Source organism: Selaginella moellendorffii, unplaced genomic scaffold (genome assembly GCF_000143415.4).
Source record: "Selaginella moellendorffii unplaced genomic scaffold, v1.0 SELMOscaffold_161, whole genome shotgun sequence".
Lineage (NCBI taxonomy): Eukaryota > Viridiplantae > Streptophyta > Lycopodiopsida > Selaginellales > Selaginellaceae > Selaginella > Selaginella moellendorffii.
Genome location: NW_003314422.1, coordinates 203,089 through 221,396, shown reverse-complemented (window position 1 = coordinate 221,396; position 18,308 = coordinate 203,089). Strand labels below are relative to the sequence as shown.

General features: G+C 40.1%; 1 protein-coding gene across 3 annotated transcripts; it reads left to right on the top strand.

Moving 5' to 3' along the window:
• Positions 1-13,354: 13,354 nt before the first annotated feature.
• Positions 13,355-16,899, top strand: LOC9663379 (pentatricopeptide repeat-containing protein At4g02750). 3 transcript variants are annotated; one of them, XM_024667180.1, is made up of 6 exons: positions 13,355-15,033; positions 15,096-15,137; positions 15,254-15,336; positions 15,454-15,646; positions 15,740-16,040; positions 16,124-16,899. In XM_024667180.1, coding segments are annotated over exons 1-2 (1,611 nt in total). In that variant the 5' UTR covers positions 13,355-13,423; the 3' UTR covers positions 15,097-15,137; positions 15,254-15,336; positions 15,454-15,646; positions 15,740-16,040; positions 16,124-16,899. The 3 variants fall into 3 exon arrangements, with proteins under 3 accessions (XP_024522948.1, XP_024522947.1, XP_024522946.1); XM_024667179.1 differs by having other exon boundaries at positions 13,355-15,137; positions 15,740-15,897; positions 15,968-16,040; XM_024667178.1 differs by having other exon boundaries at positions 13,355-15,137.
• Positions 16,900-18,308: the final 1,409 nt, after the last annotated feature.

The window sequence follows — 18,308 nt, the reverse complement described above, 5'->3', positions numbered from 1 at the left end:
TCGACGAGTACGTGAAGGGGGCCCCCAAGTTCATCGATCTGCTGCGGGATGCCACGAAAAGTAAAGCTGAGAAGTTGGATCAGTATCCAAATTTCATTAAGAGGGATGTCGACCGCCGGCTTCAGAAACAGCTCGACCCCGCAGCAGAGGCCTATCGAGAACCTTACCGGGTATACGTGAATTCGGATGAGGATCAAAGGTGGAGGAGCATCGTTTCCCGCGGAGATGAGCAGGTCAAGAACATCTTTTGTGTGATGGACTTCACAAACGAGGAGATCACTCATGCAGACGAAGTCAGCTCCATCATTGACTTAATGGTGGGACTTGCGGAGGTGGAATCTTCAGTCCACTATATGATCTACGACTCCGAATCCTATCACAAGTTCTGGAAGGCCTTGAACGAGGTGAAGGCTCGGTTGAAAAGCAAGGAGATGCGGGAGATCCATGGGATAATGGCTAAGAAGAAGATACCGACGAATGTTCGCATCTTCACAGTCGCCCTTGTTATTGGTCCTGCAGCAGAGTGGGACTGGAGTGACTTCCCAGCTTCGTTCAACAAAGCCGATCGAATTGATCTGAGGGAGGTCAATTTACCCGTGCCTGAGGAACTGAAGACGGCTATGGAGCTTTCGAATCCAAAGAAAGCTCCAGGTGCAGCATGGGAAATGCTCAGCTGGGTCTTCAACGCAATAGCGGGTGACTCCAAGGGCAAATGCGTTGTCGAGTACAACTGCGGCGGACTATTCTTTCGAGCCGCACTACTCAAGGGTGTCCCGTGTGTTGCGGTGACAAACTCCATTGAAGAGGTGACTTCAATGGAGCATATAATTACAGTTGCCAAAGAAAAACAGTATCTTCTCTACGAACCTGGTGAGTACGCACTTTAAGTTTAAATGTTATCTCACAAGCTCTGTATGCAGGAGCGTGGCCACCCCCAGATGCTGAAACGGCGTTAACAGCTACTGATGTTAGGCCGAGCTCACAACCTGCACAAGGTAAGGTCACGTGAGGCCTCACGCCATTTTGATTATAGATCATTGTGAATATTCAGACACGAGGACTGAAAAGCGCACTGGTGGCGCGTCGAAGAAGGACAAACAGACAAGCAATAGGAAAAAGGAGGTACAAATTATATTTGCAATGGCGTGTGGTCTCATGCCATTCCTTGCAGGAGACACTTCTTCAAAGGCAAAACAGGCAAGCACCAGCCAAGCTCAAACTGACAGTGGTCATAAAAAGCGAAAGCACGTTGGACAGTCGTCAGGATCAGAGGCGTTTGATTCGAAAAGGAAGAAGGGCAACGAAAAGATGATAGGTAATGCCTCGCGGTTATGGCGTGTGTGCTCATGCCATTCATTGCAGATCAAGGGCTGAGTGAAAGGAGCCAGTCACCACCTTCTGACTCAGATTCCTATGGCGGACTCCCCTTCCCCAATCTCAATGGAGAGGTACAATGGATGAGGGATGCTTTTCAAGTCAGGGCCACGTTTTTCTCATCTCGTCGTTTTCGAAGGGTGCAAGAACGTGTAGAAACCATGTTAAGACAGTCGGGTGAGGATACGGTCCTAGGTCACGCACTAAAACAGGCTATGGATGTCTTGTATTTTGAGATGGAGACTCGGCTAGATGATTTTCCCAAGATGGTCCTGGAAAAACAAGCCATCCAACCTGAGCAGCCTATGGAAGAAATGCAAGAGGGGGATGAGGAGCCAGAGAAAGATAATGAGCAGGAAGAGCAGAAGGACGAAGAGGAGGACAAAGAAGAGGAGGACGAAGAAGAGGAGGATGAAGAAGAGGAGGACGAAGAGGACTTGGATGGTCCTCACAATGGTGACGATCACAATAACGACGATGACGATGATGACGACGATGGCCAGCCTGAGGTGGCCAAAGAGCAGCGGAGGAAGGTCATACAAGACAAACCATCAGGTAAATAATAGTACATCCATTCCTAACCTTTTACCATTTCTAACATTGTCCATGTAGGTCGCAGAAGAAATGGTAAGTAGAGATTATTCAGTTGAATTAAGATACAAACTCTAGCCTTTAGTGTCGAGGAAGGATAGTGCCAAGCAAGGGTCGAAACGTATGTCCAATCCTTCAAAATCAGCAGTGCGCCCAAGTGATATCGGTCCTAGTTCCTCAATAGCAGTTGATGGTAAATACAGTATAGTCGATTCAATGTGCTAATGAGTTTGTTTTTAGTAGCACGGGAGGATACCATCTCAATCGAAGGGAGATATTTGGACATGCATATGGATCCGCCAGTGGACTCTACTTGCCTGCAAGAGTCATCAGAGCTGGTGGAGGCTACTATCCATATCAACGCCAAGCAAGTTGACCACGCTCCACTTGATGCTGCCCATACCACTGAGTCAATCTTGTCCACGTATCCAACTGACAGTGACCAGGCGCCATTGGACCCGCATGAGGCCGCCCCAGCCGCCGAGCCGGTCGTATCCTCATTTCCAACGTGTGCCCAATCGTCTGACTACGCGCCGTTGGAACCTCCCTACACCGCCCCTGCTGCCTGTTCGGTCATGTCCACTTTGCCAACGGAGGCACCAGCTGAAATGGCGTGTGATCACACGCCATCGGAACCACCCCATGCCACTGTTGAGCCAGTTGTACCAGAGTCTACAGCTGAAATGGTATGTGCCCACACGCCATCGGATGCGATTGACCCCACATTGCAGAGGAGAGTATTTCCGCCCTTCACGTTTCCTCGACCAAAACCCTCTGAACGACCATCGGGAGCACCATTCGCTAATATTGTAGATGGTAAAATTGACTTGTACCATTTTTTATGCTGACGCATTTCATTTCAGAGTCACGGCAAAAGTACTGTATCATTTTTGATCTGAACGGTGTCCTTTTCTCCCATGAGCGTGGCTCGTCCTCGAATGTCACTGCACCCTCCAAAGCCTGCGGTCGCAAGTTGGTCAAAAGAGACAGATTCACATTAATCACACGGGAGAAACTGCGGGATCTAATAATGACCATGCGACACTTAAAACAGAGGGCCGGGTTCAATTTGCAATTGGGAGTTTGGACATCCATGATGCGCCACAATGCATTAATGTTGCTACAGATGATGCACGATCAGACGCGAGTAATATTACCATTTGACTTTCTCCTAACGCAGGAGGATTGCTTGACTATGGTCCATGTGAGGGGTAGCAAGCCCATCTTCGTCAAGGCAGAGGCTGTAGTGATGAACCAGACTGCTAGGTCAAGTGAAATCCTCATCATCGATGACTCGCCGATTAAAACTGCAGCGAACATGCACACATATGCAGTGCACCCCATCTCTTGCAGTATGGAAACTAGGGAGAAGAAACCGTATGTTCTGGGGGACCTTGCAAAACGGCTTGAAGCGATGGTGATAGAGAACCGGCCAGTCCAGGAGGTGGCTGCAGAAATCAACCAAATGGCAGATGGAACGGTATATCAGAAGCCATTTGATCGGACAGACACCAGTCATCATTTATGGCATGTATATTGTCTAGCCAAGCACTATCCGCATCTCCATAATCTGCTCAACCGGATGGGTTCTTCGACCACTGAACATGAGTGTGGACGTATTAGAGAAGAGATGGCATTACTATTGGGTTTAAATCCTGATAGTGTGGAGAGTGATGAAATTCCAAGATTATTGTATAGGTGTTGGAGGCAAAAAATAACAGTCTGAGATGGCATGTATTTATTTAAAAATGTAACTTATTATGGCATGGGGTTCCATGCCATTGTATTAATATTAAAAGACAATTCTTTGAGAGGATTTGCATTATACTAGAAGTGTTACAGCATGTTATTGGAAGTCTACGAAGTTGTTTTATTAATAAGGGGAAAGTAAAGATTGAATGGGGACTTGGGCTCCATCTAGACTCGGAGCAACTGAGCCAATATTAAAAGGATGGAAAGAAATTGGACGACGATGACAAGGAGAAGAGAGAGGTGAAGCAGTGGCAGGGGGAGGAGAAGTGATTGAGTAGACATTTCCTTGTTTAAAATAAAATGGCATGTGCCTCAATGCAGTTGAATTTTGTTATATTTATATACTATATAAAGGTTTGGAAACCTTATTTTACAAGTGGGATAATGACAATTCCCACTTTAACGAAATAGAGCTTTAGTTGCCTCACATGGAATAGCTGATCTACACAATGGAAGAATTGGTAGATTTATTGTGGAAATGAAGGTGTTAGTTCCCTTAAGCTCAATAAGGGTTGTTAGTCAATAGTCAATGAGGACATTGACATCTTTGAATGGGGGGGTGAGTTTAGTGCATGTGATCATGAGATGAAATTTGGATATACTATCACCATGGATTAGTAGAACCTTGGGGGGGTGAGTGTAATGTATGTGATCATGAGATGAAATTTGGATATACTATCACCATAGATCAGTAGAACCTTGGGGGATAAATGAGGATAAAATAGCTACTAAAGACTCTCTCACCAAACAATGGATCATTAGAAAATTAGCAAATTTAGACACTTACCATAAATAACAATTAGAACCAAGGGATAAATGGGGATAAAATAGCTATTAAAGGCTCTCTCACCAAACAATTACCCCTTTTTCAATTAACTTAAGGGGAGAGAAATAAAATGTATTATAAACAAAAAGGGATTTAGTAGGGACCAAAAAAGGGAGGCTATTTCCCATGTCTGCGAAAATCCTAAAGATGGATCTAGGATGATCACTCATGGACGAATAGCTCAGTTTTTGAGAGACAAGACTATGATATAAGTGGTGTTAGATCACCATGTGACAAAGGTGAATGGGCATGGCCTTAGCGTAATGGGTTGTTATATTAGTGGTATCTTTGGGTGTCAGTCATAGAATCAGACACGTAGAGCACTTAAACTAAATGTAAAGGTTGAGTGGCATGGATGTTATTCTTGGGGCTAACAAGCTCTAAGTCCTGAATAGGACTTATAGAGGTTATGAGTGAGACTCCTTCAAGTGGTTAAAGGTGTGGTTAAGTGACTAAAGTAGAATAGAAAATTTAGTCACTTACTGATTATCAATATCAAGGATGACACCACTAATGGTATTAATAAAATAGAAAAGTGCAAAAACTTGTCCCAGGATTACTTTAGATGAGTTTGCAACAAGGTGATTAAAGTCTCAATAGATATACATCGAGATCTGGAATTTAAGTGATCTACACTTATTGTACTTTGTTGTTAGAAAAGTATTGTCAACCCAGATCTAAAAGCTCAGGAAATGAGCTAACAAATTCACGAGTGAGCCATCCGTACCAATAAATGGATTGTCCATCTCATTTTACATGGCAAGGAATTGTAGTGGATATATCCAAAATGGATTTCCTTTGAACTTTATTTGATCAGGGTCAAGGAAGGAGAAGATCATAGGATTGTTCATCGAAATGAGGTCATCTATGTACCTGAAGCTATGTTTAAAAAGGCAGAGTAAATCATATTGGCCTAATTGTGCAAGTCAAATAACAAAATTATACTCGAAGTAAAAGAGGTACAAATTACACCACAAGGGAGAGCATAAGAAGCCCATAGGGATTCCTCAGACTTACCTCCACACTCTGTTCCCCAACTGGACATATGTGTGTTAAATGATGAAGTTATTAAGTTCGATGACTTTTGTTAGCTCCATTCTTGTAGCTTTTACCGATAAGTGATATAGAAGTTTTCATTCGGCCTCAAAATTGCCATTTTTCTTTTGGATTACAAAGAGGTTTTTTTGAGATAATTTTAGTGTGCAAAGGCTAAGTTGACAAAATGTGTTATAGCCATCGTAAAGCCTTGGTCTCCCTCGAGGGGAATTGCCTCATATCACTTGATGATGTCTTTAATGTAAATTGTTATGATTCTATTAAGGAGATTAATTGCAAACTCTTATGTAGATCCAAGGATATAGCATACATTTGTTTTTCCTCCAAAAAACTTTACCCATGCATAAAAATCATCAGCTATGTTTTATAATGCCTCCTATATCCCTTTTAGGATAGCTATTAGGCAAATTGTGATTTCCAAAAAGACACATCCATCCACATTCATTAACTAACGCATTTTGTTCTTATGCACTTTGTAGATTCCCATGAGGTATGGGAGATCCTGTCGTTGAGGTGGGAATTCCTGTAAGAGTGGGTCACCAAGTAGTTGTTTTACAACTGTCTCAAGTGTTTGAAGGACATTCTTGTCTGAGAATGCGAGTGAGAAGCCTTTGCTGTTCATCTATGCAAGTGCTTCTCCATGGGCTAATGTTTTGCAAAAGAATATAGGTGTGTTGGCTGCTTTATCAATCCCACTAATATATATAAGTGTTTATGCACCCATTCCAATTGCAATTGCACCTCGGGGGTGGTCATTACATCCATGAATAGGGTGCTTTAGCAATTCTATAATGCCATTCAAACCTAGTAATTTACATGCTGTTCAACAACAACTTTATTACTTGGTTAGTTTCAGATGTAAACCTTTAGGATTATATTGGCAATATGATCCCAAGCCTCACAAATTTCAACAATAAGTTTTGCCACCTGGAGTGGTTTTGGGGTGATGTGATTAAGGCCTTTCTTGATAATATCTATGAGTGCTTATGAACCAAGGATATTTAGATCTAGCATTTGTACGTGGCCAATCTCATCAAGGTAGGTTACCCATGACCATTGTTTGCATTCACAAACTTAAGGCTCACAAAACACTACCAAAGCTGAGACCGAGATCAAGTTTGAGTCTAAGTCCAAGTTTGAGTCCGAGTCCAAGTCCAAGGGTGAAAGCCCAAAGCAATCGCCTCCCAGAGCCTAGAGGGGTTTGGTGAGCTCCAAAAGTATAGTAGGGGGAGGACTCTAGTGGAGCCAATTTAGCCAAGAAAGGCTAATGTGACCAAGGAAGGCTAAGTGATGATATAATAATTGAGGAGTTCAAGGATAAAGTGAATATGAATGGACAAGTGGGGTAACTTGGTGAAGTGTTCAAAAGCCGGCTCTAGATTGAATGGTCAATAAAGTATGGGTGGCACTACCTACTTGGATACCTAGTGTGGCTCATTAGAACCTCGCTCTAGCCACATGGCTAGGGCACCCAAAGGCAGAAGGTGGGGAGAGCATTTATGAGGCTTGTGTAGATCCACAATATTTTGAAATGTTATCCCAAAGTCCCAAACTGTGGAAAACAAGAGGAATAATCCTCTTATGTAGTGATCAAGGATGTGGTCATGTGTCAAGGAAGTCTCAAAGGTCAACGGGATGTAGTGGTTGGGCTTTCGAGCCTTGACCTAATGGCAGTGTTAGCAAATACAGCCGGGGACGGAGAGGGACTTGGTGGGGATTGAAAAAGGGATGTTAGGGGATGCTATTCCATATATCTCTAGGCATCTTAAGGATGCTAAAGAGTGGTTCTGGGATCACCACTCATGGACAAATGGTCTAGTCTTTGAAAGATAACTATGGCATAGGTGGACTAGGATTACCAATGAGACAAGGGTAGATGGACATGGCATTAGCGTAACAAGCTAAGATGTCAGTCCTTTGGGGTGTTGATAATATGATTGAATATGTGGAGCACTTGGACCAAGTGCTAAGGTTGAGTGGTATAAATGCCATTCATGAGGTTGACAAATCCCTAAGTCCAAAATAGAACTTATTAAGGTTATGAGTAAGACTCCTCTAAATTGTTGGAAGTGTGGTTAAATGACTAAAGTTGGAGTGTTCCATAACAAGTCTCACAGGTTATGGAGTATAACAAGTGGCATTAAGTTTCTCAATGGAGTGAGGCAAACAGCCCAAAAGCAGTGTTGGGTGTTTTTGCTCATAGTTTTGCTAATTTCTTTGAGAGTGTGCTCTTATGTTGTTTTAGTCCCTTTGGGATATGAGGTAATGTATATATACATTTATCAACCCTAGGGTTTAGGGTTAAATCAAAATATTTAAATCCTAAAACCAAAATCTTATTAACCAAGTTCTTGTTTATTTGTATAAAATTTTGATAGAGATTGGTAATTAAAGATCAAGGCATATTCTAAGCATATATATCTAAGTTAGAGATAGTTCAGCTATAATTTTTTTGAGGCATCCCCTTGGCATATGTGGTTCATACTTGTGTGAATGAGGAGTAACTCTTTAGAGTATAAGGCATAAACTAGCTAGTGGATAATTCTCAGTTATTTCATCAATTGGTCATGTCTATACATATACTAGTTTAGACATGACTTAGTTATGCCATAGTTATTATTGATGACTATAGTTATACCTTGATCTAATCTTCAGCAAAAAATTTCCTCTCTTAAGCTAAACACCATAAACTCACTGGAAGGAGATAAAAATATTAAGTATAAAAACTAGATGTATAAATATGAAAACTCATGTGTTAGTATATAAAACTCAAACTCATATAGAACACAATTTTGTAATATATATATATATATATATATATATATATATATATATATATATATATATATATATATATATATATATATATATATATATAAGGTAATAAGATTTATATCCTCTAAATATTATAAAACTTTCTAGGAGGTAAATAAAACTCTAAATTATAGTTTAAATAGCTAAGACTTATTTTACAATTTTGTATAAGTTTTACTTTTAAAATTTACACTAAATTTTATTTTATTTATATAAGAAAAAATTTTAGCAAACTCTTTAAAAAAAGGTTTTCCAATTACTTTATAAAGACATTATTACATTGATTGATTGGTTTAAATTGAGGTATAATATTAGTTGCAAGACACCATATAAAAGAAACATTTGTGAAAATTTAGCCCTCATTTCTTAGGGCCTGTTGGGTGCTTATGTTAGTGCTTAACATTGCTATGGCAATGCTTTTACTTAGGGCACTAACTTTTAGCTAGGTTCTTGGCACTCAAGAGTAGGTTCTTGGACATTCACATATTAGTTTAGGACATTTGTTTACCATAACTCATATTACTTTTATATATGAGTAAAAATAATAAAATTATAATAAATACTGTATCATATATGTCCTCCATACACTCTTGAAATAATAAAAACTCTAAAATAAGGGCTTAGGGTTTATGTTATAGGGCTAGAAGCGCTAAATAACACACAAAACTAGTTGAAGGTAATTACTATATAGTATATACAATAATAGATACTCACCTAGCTATGTTTTTATCACAACTTTCCAAATCTTTTAAAGATTCATACCCTTGGTTTTAAATAATCTCTCTAAATCCTAGGGCTTACCTTCTGAACCCTAGAATTTACTGTAGATTATTTTTAGCAAATGTTGAGGAAGGTTGCAAGATAATTAGTTAGGTATTTCCCCAATTAAAAAAAGTTTAAAATTTTGGCTTTCCTCTCTAGTTTCCAACACTGAAGTTCTTTATTTTATTCTTGTGATCACAATTTCCACACATGTTTCCATAAAGAAGTAGTTGCTTTTAAGCTTGTGGAGGGTGTGTTCTAACCCACAAAGATTTAACCATGGCCACCAAATATTGTTCATAACACTAAACCCTAAACCCTAAATTGAGCTTGGCTATGTTTCACACACTATCACCAACTTATTAGAGCCATCAGTTTATCACCATATAGTGACTTCTAGTGACTACAATATCATTTATAGTCAAAACTACTTCACTCAACCACCAGATCTTTGCAAATATGTTTTCCATTATTATCGTTATATATGGTGAAAACTTTTCTTTTTTCATTTTTTTGTTTTTTTTCTTTATTTGTTTTTCTCTCTTTGCTTTCATATTCTTCTTTTCTAGGATCTGGTACCAAGAAGAGCACAAATGTAAACTTCAATTTTCATTTTGAGATAGTGCCAACTTCTGTCTTTTGAGAACTTATGCATTTCCTTATTTTAATCCTGGTTTCTAAGTTTTCTTTACATCATGTCATGCCATCTATTATTGTAATCAGTTTGAGTCATTTCAAATAATTTTTTGCCCACCCATTCACTCACTATACCATTGTTTAGAACTCATTATAGTTGCCTAATTCACATTTCATTATATTTCTTATTATATATTTATTTATTTAGGGATCTTTATAGGCTTATATTAGAAACCCTAGAATTTAGGGTTTATGGTTTATACCTTTAAAATTACCCTAAACCCAAGGAGATAAATTATTTCCTTCAATACCTTGAGAAAGGTTGTGAGATAATTGGTTAGGTATTTCCCCATTAGAAAAAAAGTTTATAATTTAGGATTTAGAAATAGCTTGTAGGAAACATGAGGCAGATGTAGTAAACTTTAAAAATTTATTGATTCTTGTGCTATATTTATAATTTTTTTAGGTAGAGATGGTTTTGGGTTTACAGTTTAAGGTTTAGGGTCCTTAAAATTGCTCTAGTTCCTTATTTTTCTGGAATATTAGGGTGGCATTGTACATTTGAAGGCCATTAATTTGATATTCCAGAAAAATATGGAACTATTTTTGAATTATGATATTGTTGAAATAGTCTAGAATATTATAATCTCTAGAATCTTCTAATTTTTTTTGTATCAAAGCCGCATTTAGGCACAAGAGAAATAAGGATTACCAATTTATATGCGATCACAAGTGAGAGAAAAAAAATGGTTGAAAATCTAAGTTCTTTAGTTTTCTTTACTTATTTTTGGCTCTTAAGGGGATTTATGTGGGGTTCTAGATTAAACACATGGCTATAAGGCTGATAAGCATGAAGGAGTTTACCTAATTATATTGCTCATAAACTTGTGCCGAATTGCTTTATTTATGATTATGCTTCATTTTGTTAAACTGGGATTTTTCATTATCCCACTTATGACATATAGTGTCTTGAATGTGACTATGACAAAGATGCCATGATGCAAGGAGTGAGGCGAACTAAAGACAGTGCAACATGCTTTGTGGGCGAGAAAGATATGGTGACAGATTCTCAAAGTGACACATGAATTAGGAGATATTCCAGAGTTTGAGGTTCGGAGCAAAGACATTCTCCATTGGTTTGAAGGAGCTAGAGGTCTAGCCATTGGTCTTTCTTAGAGACATATTCAATGTCAAGGACAACAGGATGGAGTATGCAAGTCCAGTAGGATGTGATAGAGGCTAAAGTCAGGATATTAGTCTTGGAGGTGATAGGCCATGAGCACCAATCTATCTAGAGAAGTGATGGGAGTGCAAGCACTTTAGGAGGCATGGAATCATTGTCACTTCAATAGGCAGCAAGCAAGGATATTTGTGGTGGTGGTATTATGGTGGAGACTCACTCTTGCAGCAATGTGTCTTCATTATACCATTCTTAAAAAGCAGGCAAAACCAAGGTAGCTAGAAGAGTGGAGGATCAGATGACTTCTGTGTTTCAGCAAAATGGTAGATGGAAAGATTGATTAGTAGTGGCACCCCTCGGACTTTGTTTTACATTTAACTCAAGGGGGAGACTTGAACATTAACATGATCCAAAGGAAACAACCATGTCCACTTCTACTCAAGGATTAGGTCCAATTGAAACATAAGAGGATCACGTAAAGTAACTCATTGAGAGGGTGGCACGCTAATTTTTGTATTAGTCTTATTGGGATATGGGGAATGTACATACATATTTATCAAATATGACTACAAATATTAAAAATTATTTATCGGTGAGTCTTTTTGGATATTCTTTTTTTACTATTATGACAGTAAGAGGTTGGTATTGCTAAACCCTTTATCACCTCTTGTGCTAGTGGAGTTATTTAGCATTTCAAGTGTACTTAGACTGAACAAGCATAAGGATAGAATTCCTACATACTATTAATTAAACATACTTAACTTCGTAAGGAGTTCCCATCTTGTTGTGTTTTGCATTGGTTAATGACAAAAACTTTGGTGTATTGAAATTAGTCCCTTAATATCACCAAATCATGTCTACTAAACACCCTTACTATTATACCCTATATGTTAGTTTTGTTTGGTCTTATTAACTATTTATGAAAAGTGTCTAAATCTGCAAGTTAGGCACATCTATGAAATGTAAAGTTTGTCCTAAACATGATGGTGTTGTTCCTGCATTCAAATTTGCAATTTAGTATTATTTTATATTTAATATGTTTCAAGTTTATTTTAGAGATTTAACTCCTAGTACTAGAGTGTGTATTCTTTAAGGGGGAGGGGGGCTATGTTCCAAATGTATAATAAGGATAGTGGGTAGATTAAGCATAGCTAATATAACTTACTCTTTCTTGCTAGTCTTTAGAAGTGTTATTTTAGAATTACATCTGCTAATTTAATTTATATTATTATTCAAAAATAATATTTTAATAAGAAACTATTTTCATTAGTGGCACTTTGTATAAGTCCCAGAAGACCATGTTGGTGAGCTGGTGTGAGAACTATCAAATCGACTAGATATTTTATAGGTGACAATATTACAATCGTTTTGGACAGAGAAAATCGATGGTTGGATTGAACAGTCACAACTGTAATTAGACTTCCAAATTACATTGTTGTTTCCATCATATATTGTTAAGCCTCCATTGTATTCCAAAACAAGCCTACAATTGCCCACTGTGTTTGAAAAAGAATTTGAAGTCCACAAAGGGGAGTTTTGAATCAAAATCTTGTAAAGAGCAAGGATTCCATTGCTTTGTAAACTCAGCATAATAAGCCCGTTTGGAGAATATAGTTTTTCACCACTAAAAAGTGTATTATGAGGCCACCATCCAAATAAAGTTGTCTCAAACACTGAAAGACAACCTGTAGAACGAGCTTCTTGAACTTTAGAATTACTATTGTCATTAAAGATTACTTGAGGGCTTGGAGGGCTAGGAGGTGGACTTGAAGTATAGATAGCACTGTATTCTAGCACAAATATTTCATCTAAAAAATCTACTGCCGCTCTATGGTAACCATACAATCTACTCCTAATCACATCTTGGCTTTCATAGAGTAAGTAAGCAAAGGCGGCATGAGCTTGAACCCCTTGGATTGTTGTTCTACGACTATTGGAAGGTGATGCTGAACATCTATCACCTTGGTTCCCATCCTGAATAAAAAGGGTGCAATCTACTGTACCCCCCTCCAGGAGTAAGGTGTCACTAGTGGATGCACCAGCACCAAAACTTCCACCAAATTGGAATGCTGTGGAGGTCAGGTTTCTGAAGAAAGTTATAAGGCGTGCAATGTCATTATGTGAGAGGAATCCCGGAAGTCCATTGCTAAAGGTAATTGGCCGTCCACCACCTGGTGGGCATTTGATAGGGGCAACAAAAAAAATCAGGAAAAACAAAAAGATTAGTGTAATATGTTTTGCCATAGGGATTTCAGCAATAACAATAAGACAATGTTGTGGATCAAGAAATAGAACTATATAATGGTTTGCAGGCTTTGGTGGAGACGCTATCTGTTGACTTACACAAAAGTCTATGTCTCGTTTGATAAATGCATGGAAAGATGGAACAAGCAAACCAATTTTGTCCGGTTGCTTAAAACTCTCAAGTTTGTATGACCTATGGGGAAAGGAACGCTTGCCTCGCGGCTATGGAGTCTTGCCACGACCTCGCGACTGCCCAAGAGCTTCATTTCCGTCTCCAACGCCTTATGCGACCCAGAGGCGATGTTTACGCGCTCAACAAGGTGATCGACATGTATGGCCGGTGTGGTAACACGGAGATTGCTCGATGGATCTTCGATGGCATTCACAAGGATTCCTTTTCATGGGTGCTCATGCTCTGCACTTACGCACGCAATGGGCAGCTTCAGGAGGCCAGAAGGATCTTTGAGCAAATGCCCGAGTACGATGTCGTGAGCTGGAACTCGCTTCTTGCTGCATATGCCCAAAACGGGCATCTTGACGATGCTCGGCGTTTATTCGAGGCCATGCCGGAGAGAAGTCTTGTCTCGTGGAATCTGATGCTTTCAGTATACGCGCTCAACGAGAGCCTAGATGAAGCAAAGAGATTTTTTGACGAGATGCCCGCTTGGAATCTGGTTTCATGGACGACGCTGCTTGCATCAAATGCCTTGCATTTCAGTCAGAAGATCTTCGATCAGATGCCTGAGTATGATGTTGTTTCTTACAACGCGATGGTTGATGCTTTTGGCCAAAGGCAAAAAGTTCTAGAAGCCAAAGACGTCTTTGATAGAATCCCGGAGCCAAACCTGGTATCTTGGAACACATTGCTTGCAGCGCATGCCCAATCCGGGCATACCAAAGATGCCGCGGACTTGTTTAAGATAATGCCACAAAAGAATATCGTGTCGTGGACCATTTTGATGGTGGCGTATGGAAACACTGGCGACGTGGAATATGCTCGATTTTTGTTTTTGTTGATGCCCGAGTGGAATCTCATGACATGGAACGCTCTACTAGCTGCATATTCCCAAGGAGGGTATCTGGAAGAATCGAAGGCGGTGTTTGATTCCATGCCTTTCCAAGACTCGGTATGTCGGACAACGATGCTAGCAGTGTATTCTCGCCAAGGGTGTCTTGGGGAGGCTCAAGCTTTGTATAATTCCATTCCATTAAAGAGTGTGGTATCGTCAAATGCTATCATGTCGGTATATACCCAGTTTGGGCATATTGTTGCTGCAAAGAATCTTTTCGACCGGATGCCGTGCTTGAGCATCTTTTCCTGGAACGTCATGCTTGCGGCATACACTCACAGCTCCAGATTTACTTCAGCTTTGGAGCTCTTTGACTCGATGAAGATCATTGAGAAAAGTTTTGATTCTTCTACTCTCCTCTTGGTTTTGATGGCTTGTAGTCGAGCCGGGAAAGTTTACAGTGGTCGATGTATCTTCGTCTCCTTGACCCAGGATTTTGGCATGAAGGCTACCAAGCAGCATTTTTGCTGCTTGGTTGATATGCTTGGACGGGCTGGGCATTTGGAGGACGCCGAGAGTTTGGTTTCGAGCATGCCTTTTGTTCCCGAGGCATCGGACTGGACTTGTTTGTTGGGGGCTTGCAAGAGTCACAGTGCAATGGAAAATGGAGCTCGGGTCACACAGAAACTTGTTGAGTTGGACCCCAAGTATGGAGCTTCGTATGTTTTGCTTGCTAATACTTTCTCAGCACATCCTAGAAAAACAAGTTTTGCCGGAGCAGCACCCTGGTAAGAACAACTCCTTTTATTTTCACAATGTGGCTTTGACTTTTGTTTTCATTCTTTTCCAGACCAATGCATCCAGTTAAAGATTTTTATGCTGAATGAGCCAGGTATAACCGTTTAATTCCCAGTTTTCTTTTCCCTTGATCGAATTCTAGGCACGGGAAATTGTTCAAAACAAAAAAAAAAAATCGTATCTTTCTAACACTTAAACTTTTCTTTGCAGCTCTGGAAGCTCATTTCTCGACTGACGTGCCGCGTCCCTTATTATGCGCAAACGAATTATCAAACGCGGATTCATCCCTTCAGGTATCTTGTTCCTTACATTGAGAGAACACCTCGTCAGATTCCTTGGCTAGCTATTTAGCACAAGGAGACAAACTTTGTGTCGGCATCTAACACTTGCTTTGTTTGTGGTCGCGCCAGGTCGAGAAAGCTCACAGTCACAAAAAACATATGAACCGTGTGGATTCCAATGACTTGCGAGGAAAAAGAAAAAGAGGAGGGTTGCTGTAAAGCTTGACAAAAGCCCACCCGTGATGAAAAGCGAAGCTATCTTAGCTCGTCTTCACACACGACCGATCTACACGTACTGCCTATCAAAACTCCGTGAGTGAAGGTGAGGAAGAACTAACTTAAACCACCATTCTTGTTTTAGAGGTTTCTTGGATGAATCGTGTACTCAAGGAATATCTGCTCTCTGTGCTTCCAGGATGCCATTCACGAGGCGTTACTGCTCAGCCAAGCATTTACTTTCTTCATGTACACTCAAATATAACATCTTGGCTCTTGGTAGATGCGAAGGGATCTTCTACAAGCTCTTTTACAAGAGTTTTTACAAGAAGTGGGGCAGCCGCTACTTTCACAAGGGTATGAAGTTATCCTTTCGTTTTTTTCTGTTTTTTTTCTTGTACCTGTTTGAGTTCTTTGAGCCACATAGACAGGAGTTATGATATTCCACCATACGAGCGGAGTCACGCTTGTAGCTTTTCTTCCTCTTTTGAGTTTGCCAAGTAAGTACTTTACTCCAGTTTCAAACGCAGGATTCAAGAGAGATAGGATCCATTTACGAGACACGCTTCGTTTCGTTCCACAGGTAGAATACCACACTGTACAGAGAGGAAAGGCGTGCGTATACAGAGAAAGTCTCTACGTACGAGATGACAAGGAGTGGTAAGTGGTTTCTCGTTTTTCTTCCATTTTCCTCCTGTGCTCGCTGTGCGAGTGTGCGGCTTGTCCCAAATTCTTAGTGACAGAGGCAGTCTGTGAGAGCGCTGAGCCCCCCGTCCTTGTTGTGTTATTCTCAGCTTTTAAGATCTGGAACACAGGCTCTAGTGTGCATTAATGTCACCTTTGCACTACACTACACCTCCCTTCTCTTCTTCCTGGACTGGCTTCAAGGAGAGACTGTTTAGTCCTTGACTGTGTTGTCACATTTATTCCCATTGAAAGTGAGAGCCACCAAAAGAAAGAGAGGTGAAGCAAAAAAAAAGGAGCTCTCTTTTCCTCTTTTGGTTTCCTCTTCTTCTTCCTCCTTCTATTTCTTGCACTTCAAGGATTGCGAGGCTGTTTCCATCGAAGTTTCATGGATGGCGATGGGATCCATTAGAAAACTATACGTGGAGGGCGGCGAGCATAAACTCTCCACTCCAAACCAACCTAAGTTTTCGTGGATTTTGTTTTGGAACATTGACTAAGCAGCAGCACACCACATGACACATGACGAGAACGTCGTGTGATGCGTATGTGACAACGAAACCAACAAATCGCACAAGTAGAGAGAGATGGATATTATAGAACTATGATCTTATAGTGACTGTGATCTTATAGCAACTCTTGTTTAACAAGGTTGGGGTCCTTCTCTTCACTCGACATATTAGTGCCTCGATCCAGCAATTTGCTGCTTGACTTTGAAGATGGGCCAATGCGTTTTTCTATGATTTCCACGCTCGGACCCCTCTTTCGTCGTGTTCTTTGTCAAAGAGGAGAGAAAGTTGGATCAGTGGTCGATTCCAAGTTCACAAATATTGTCCCACATTGTGCTCTGAGCTTTGTTCTTCTCTCCACGTATAGAGGTACTGCTAGATCCTTGTGTACGTATATATATACATGGGGTTATTCAAGTAAGCACATGCGCCACCATCTCTATGCACTAAACTTTGAAAGTTTTAATAATTGTTTTGATCCATGTTGACGTAATATACAGGAAAGGGCCTTGCTTTTGTTAGTGGCAATTCATCTCTCTCGATCATCGACCAACGGCACATGAGAGCTTTTCTAATGGTTTGTTTCTCTGTTTTCTATATATTTTGTGTGTGTATCTGGTCAGCGGTCAGGCTTGATTGAGAATTTGACCCTGAAGAAAGAAATTGTGTAATGAAAGATTGGCAAATGCCCCCATCTGGTAACTTGCTTACAAGAAGCAACGGAACATATATACTTGAAAATGGATGCATGTGGGGCATGTGAGGCAATAAAATTTGCTAGTTCTGTTGTTTGATCGAAAAGGTTTTGCGAGAAAGTCAAAACGGGACGAAGATGCACAGTGCGTTTTGCCCAAAGTTGACGAAACTACCATCTTATAATGATAACACTAAAATTTTCGAGGGAGGGAACGTAACCATGCATGCATCATGGATTCTATGTAGAAGTAAATAAATAAATAAGCGGACTATGCAAGCAAGTGCACGTAGTTATAAGCAAAAACAGATTACTCTTATTTTTATTTATTTATTTTTAAAAAAACATTTTTTTCTATGTTTTTCTTGCTATATGATCATGTCTGGTCATTGCCTTTATCAACCGCCTAACGAACAGGAAAGCCGAAAAGGGTCCCACTGGATAGTTTAGCAAGCATTAGTAATTGGCTGTTGTTAGTTTGTGGCTTGGCATGGCATGCTTGTTTTGTTGGATAAACCCACCGAAAGGCTAGCAAAGAAACTTGGAAGGCCAGCCGTTTTGTCTGGAGATCTTTGTTCCCAGTGGGCAGCATTCGATGGAATTCGATATGATCATCCAATCCAGCAATTCAGTTGGAAAGTTGTCGTGCACGCCAAAATGCCGGGGCGCGGCAAAATTCCCCTCCCTTGTTTTTTCCTCTCTCCGTTTCTTTCCTCTCTCACCAGCGAGGATTAGTTTGTTGTGTTGCGGTAAACTCTAGCGAAACAGTTTGGTGTGACGAGGACAAAGTCATGGTCTTAATTTTCTTTGTTTTTCTTCTGTTAGATCGACCAAAAGGTGAAAGCGCGTAAATTTGGATGTGTGTATGTATGTGTGAGAGA

What these genes read in the sequence shown, in the direction of transcription:
- LOC9663379 (XM_024667179.1), top strand. Translation starts at nt 13,424, where the DNA reads ATGACCTATGGGGAAAGGAACGCTTGCCTCGCGGCTATGGAGTCTTGC.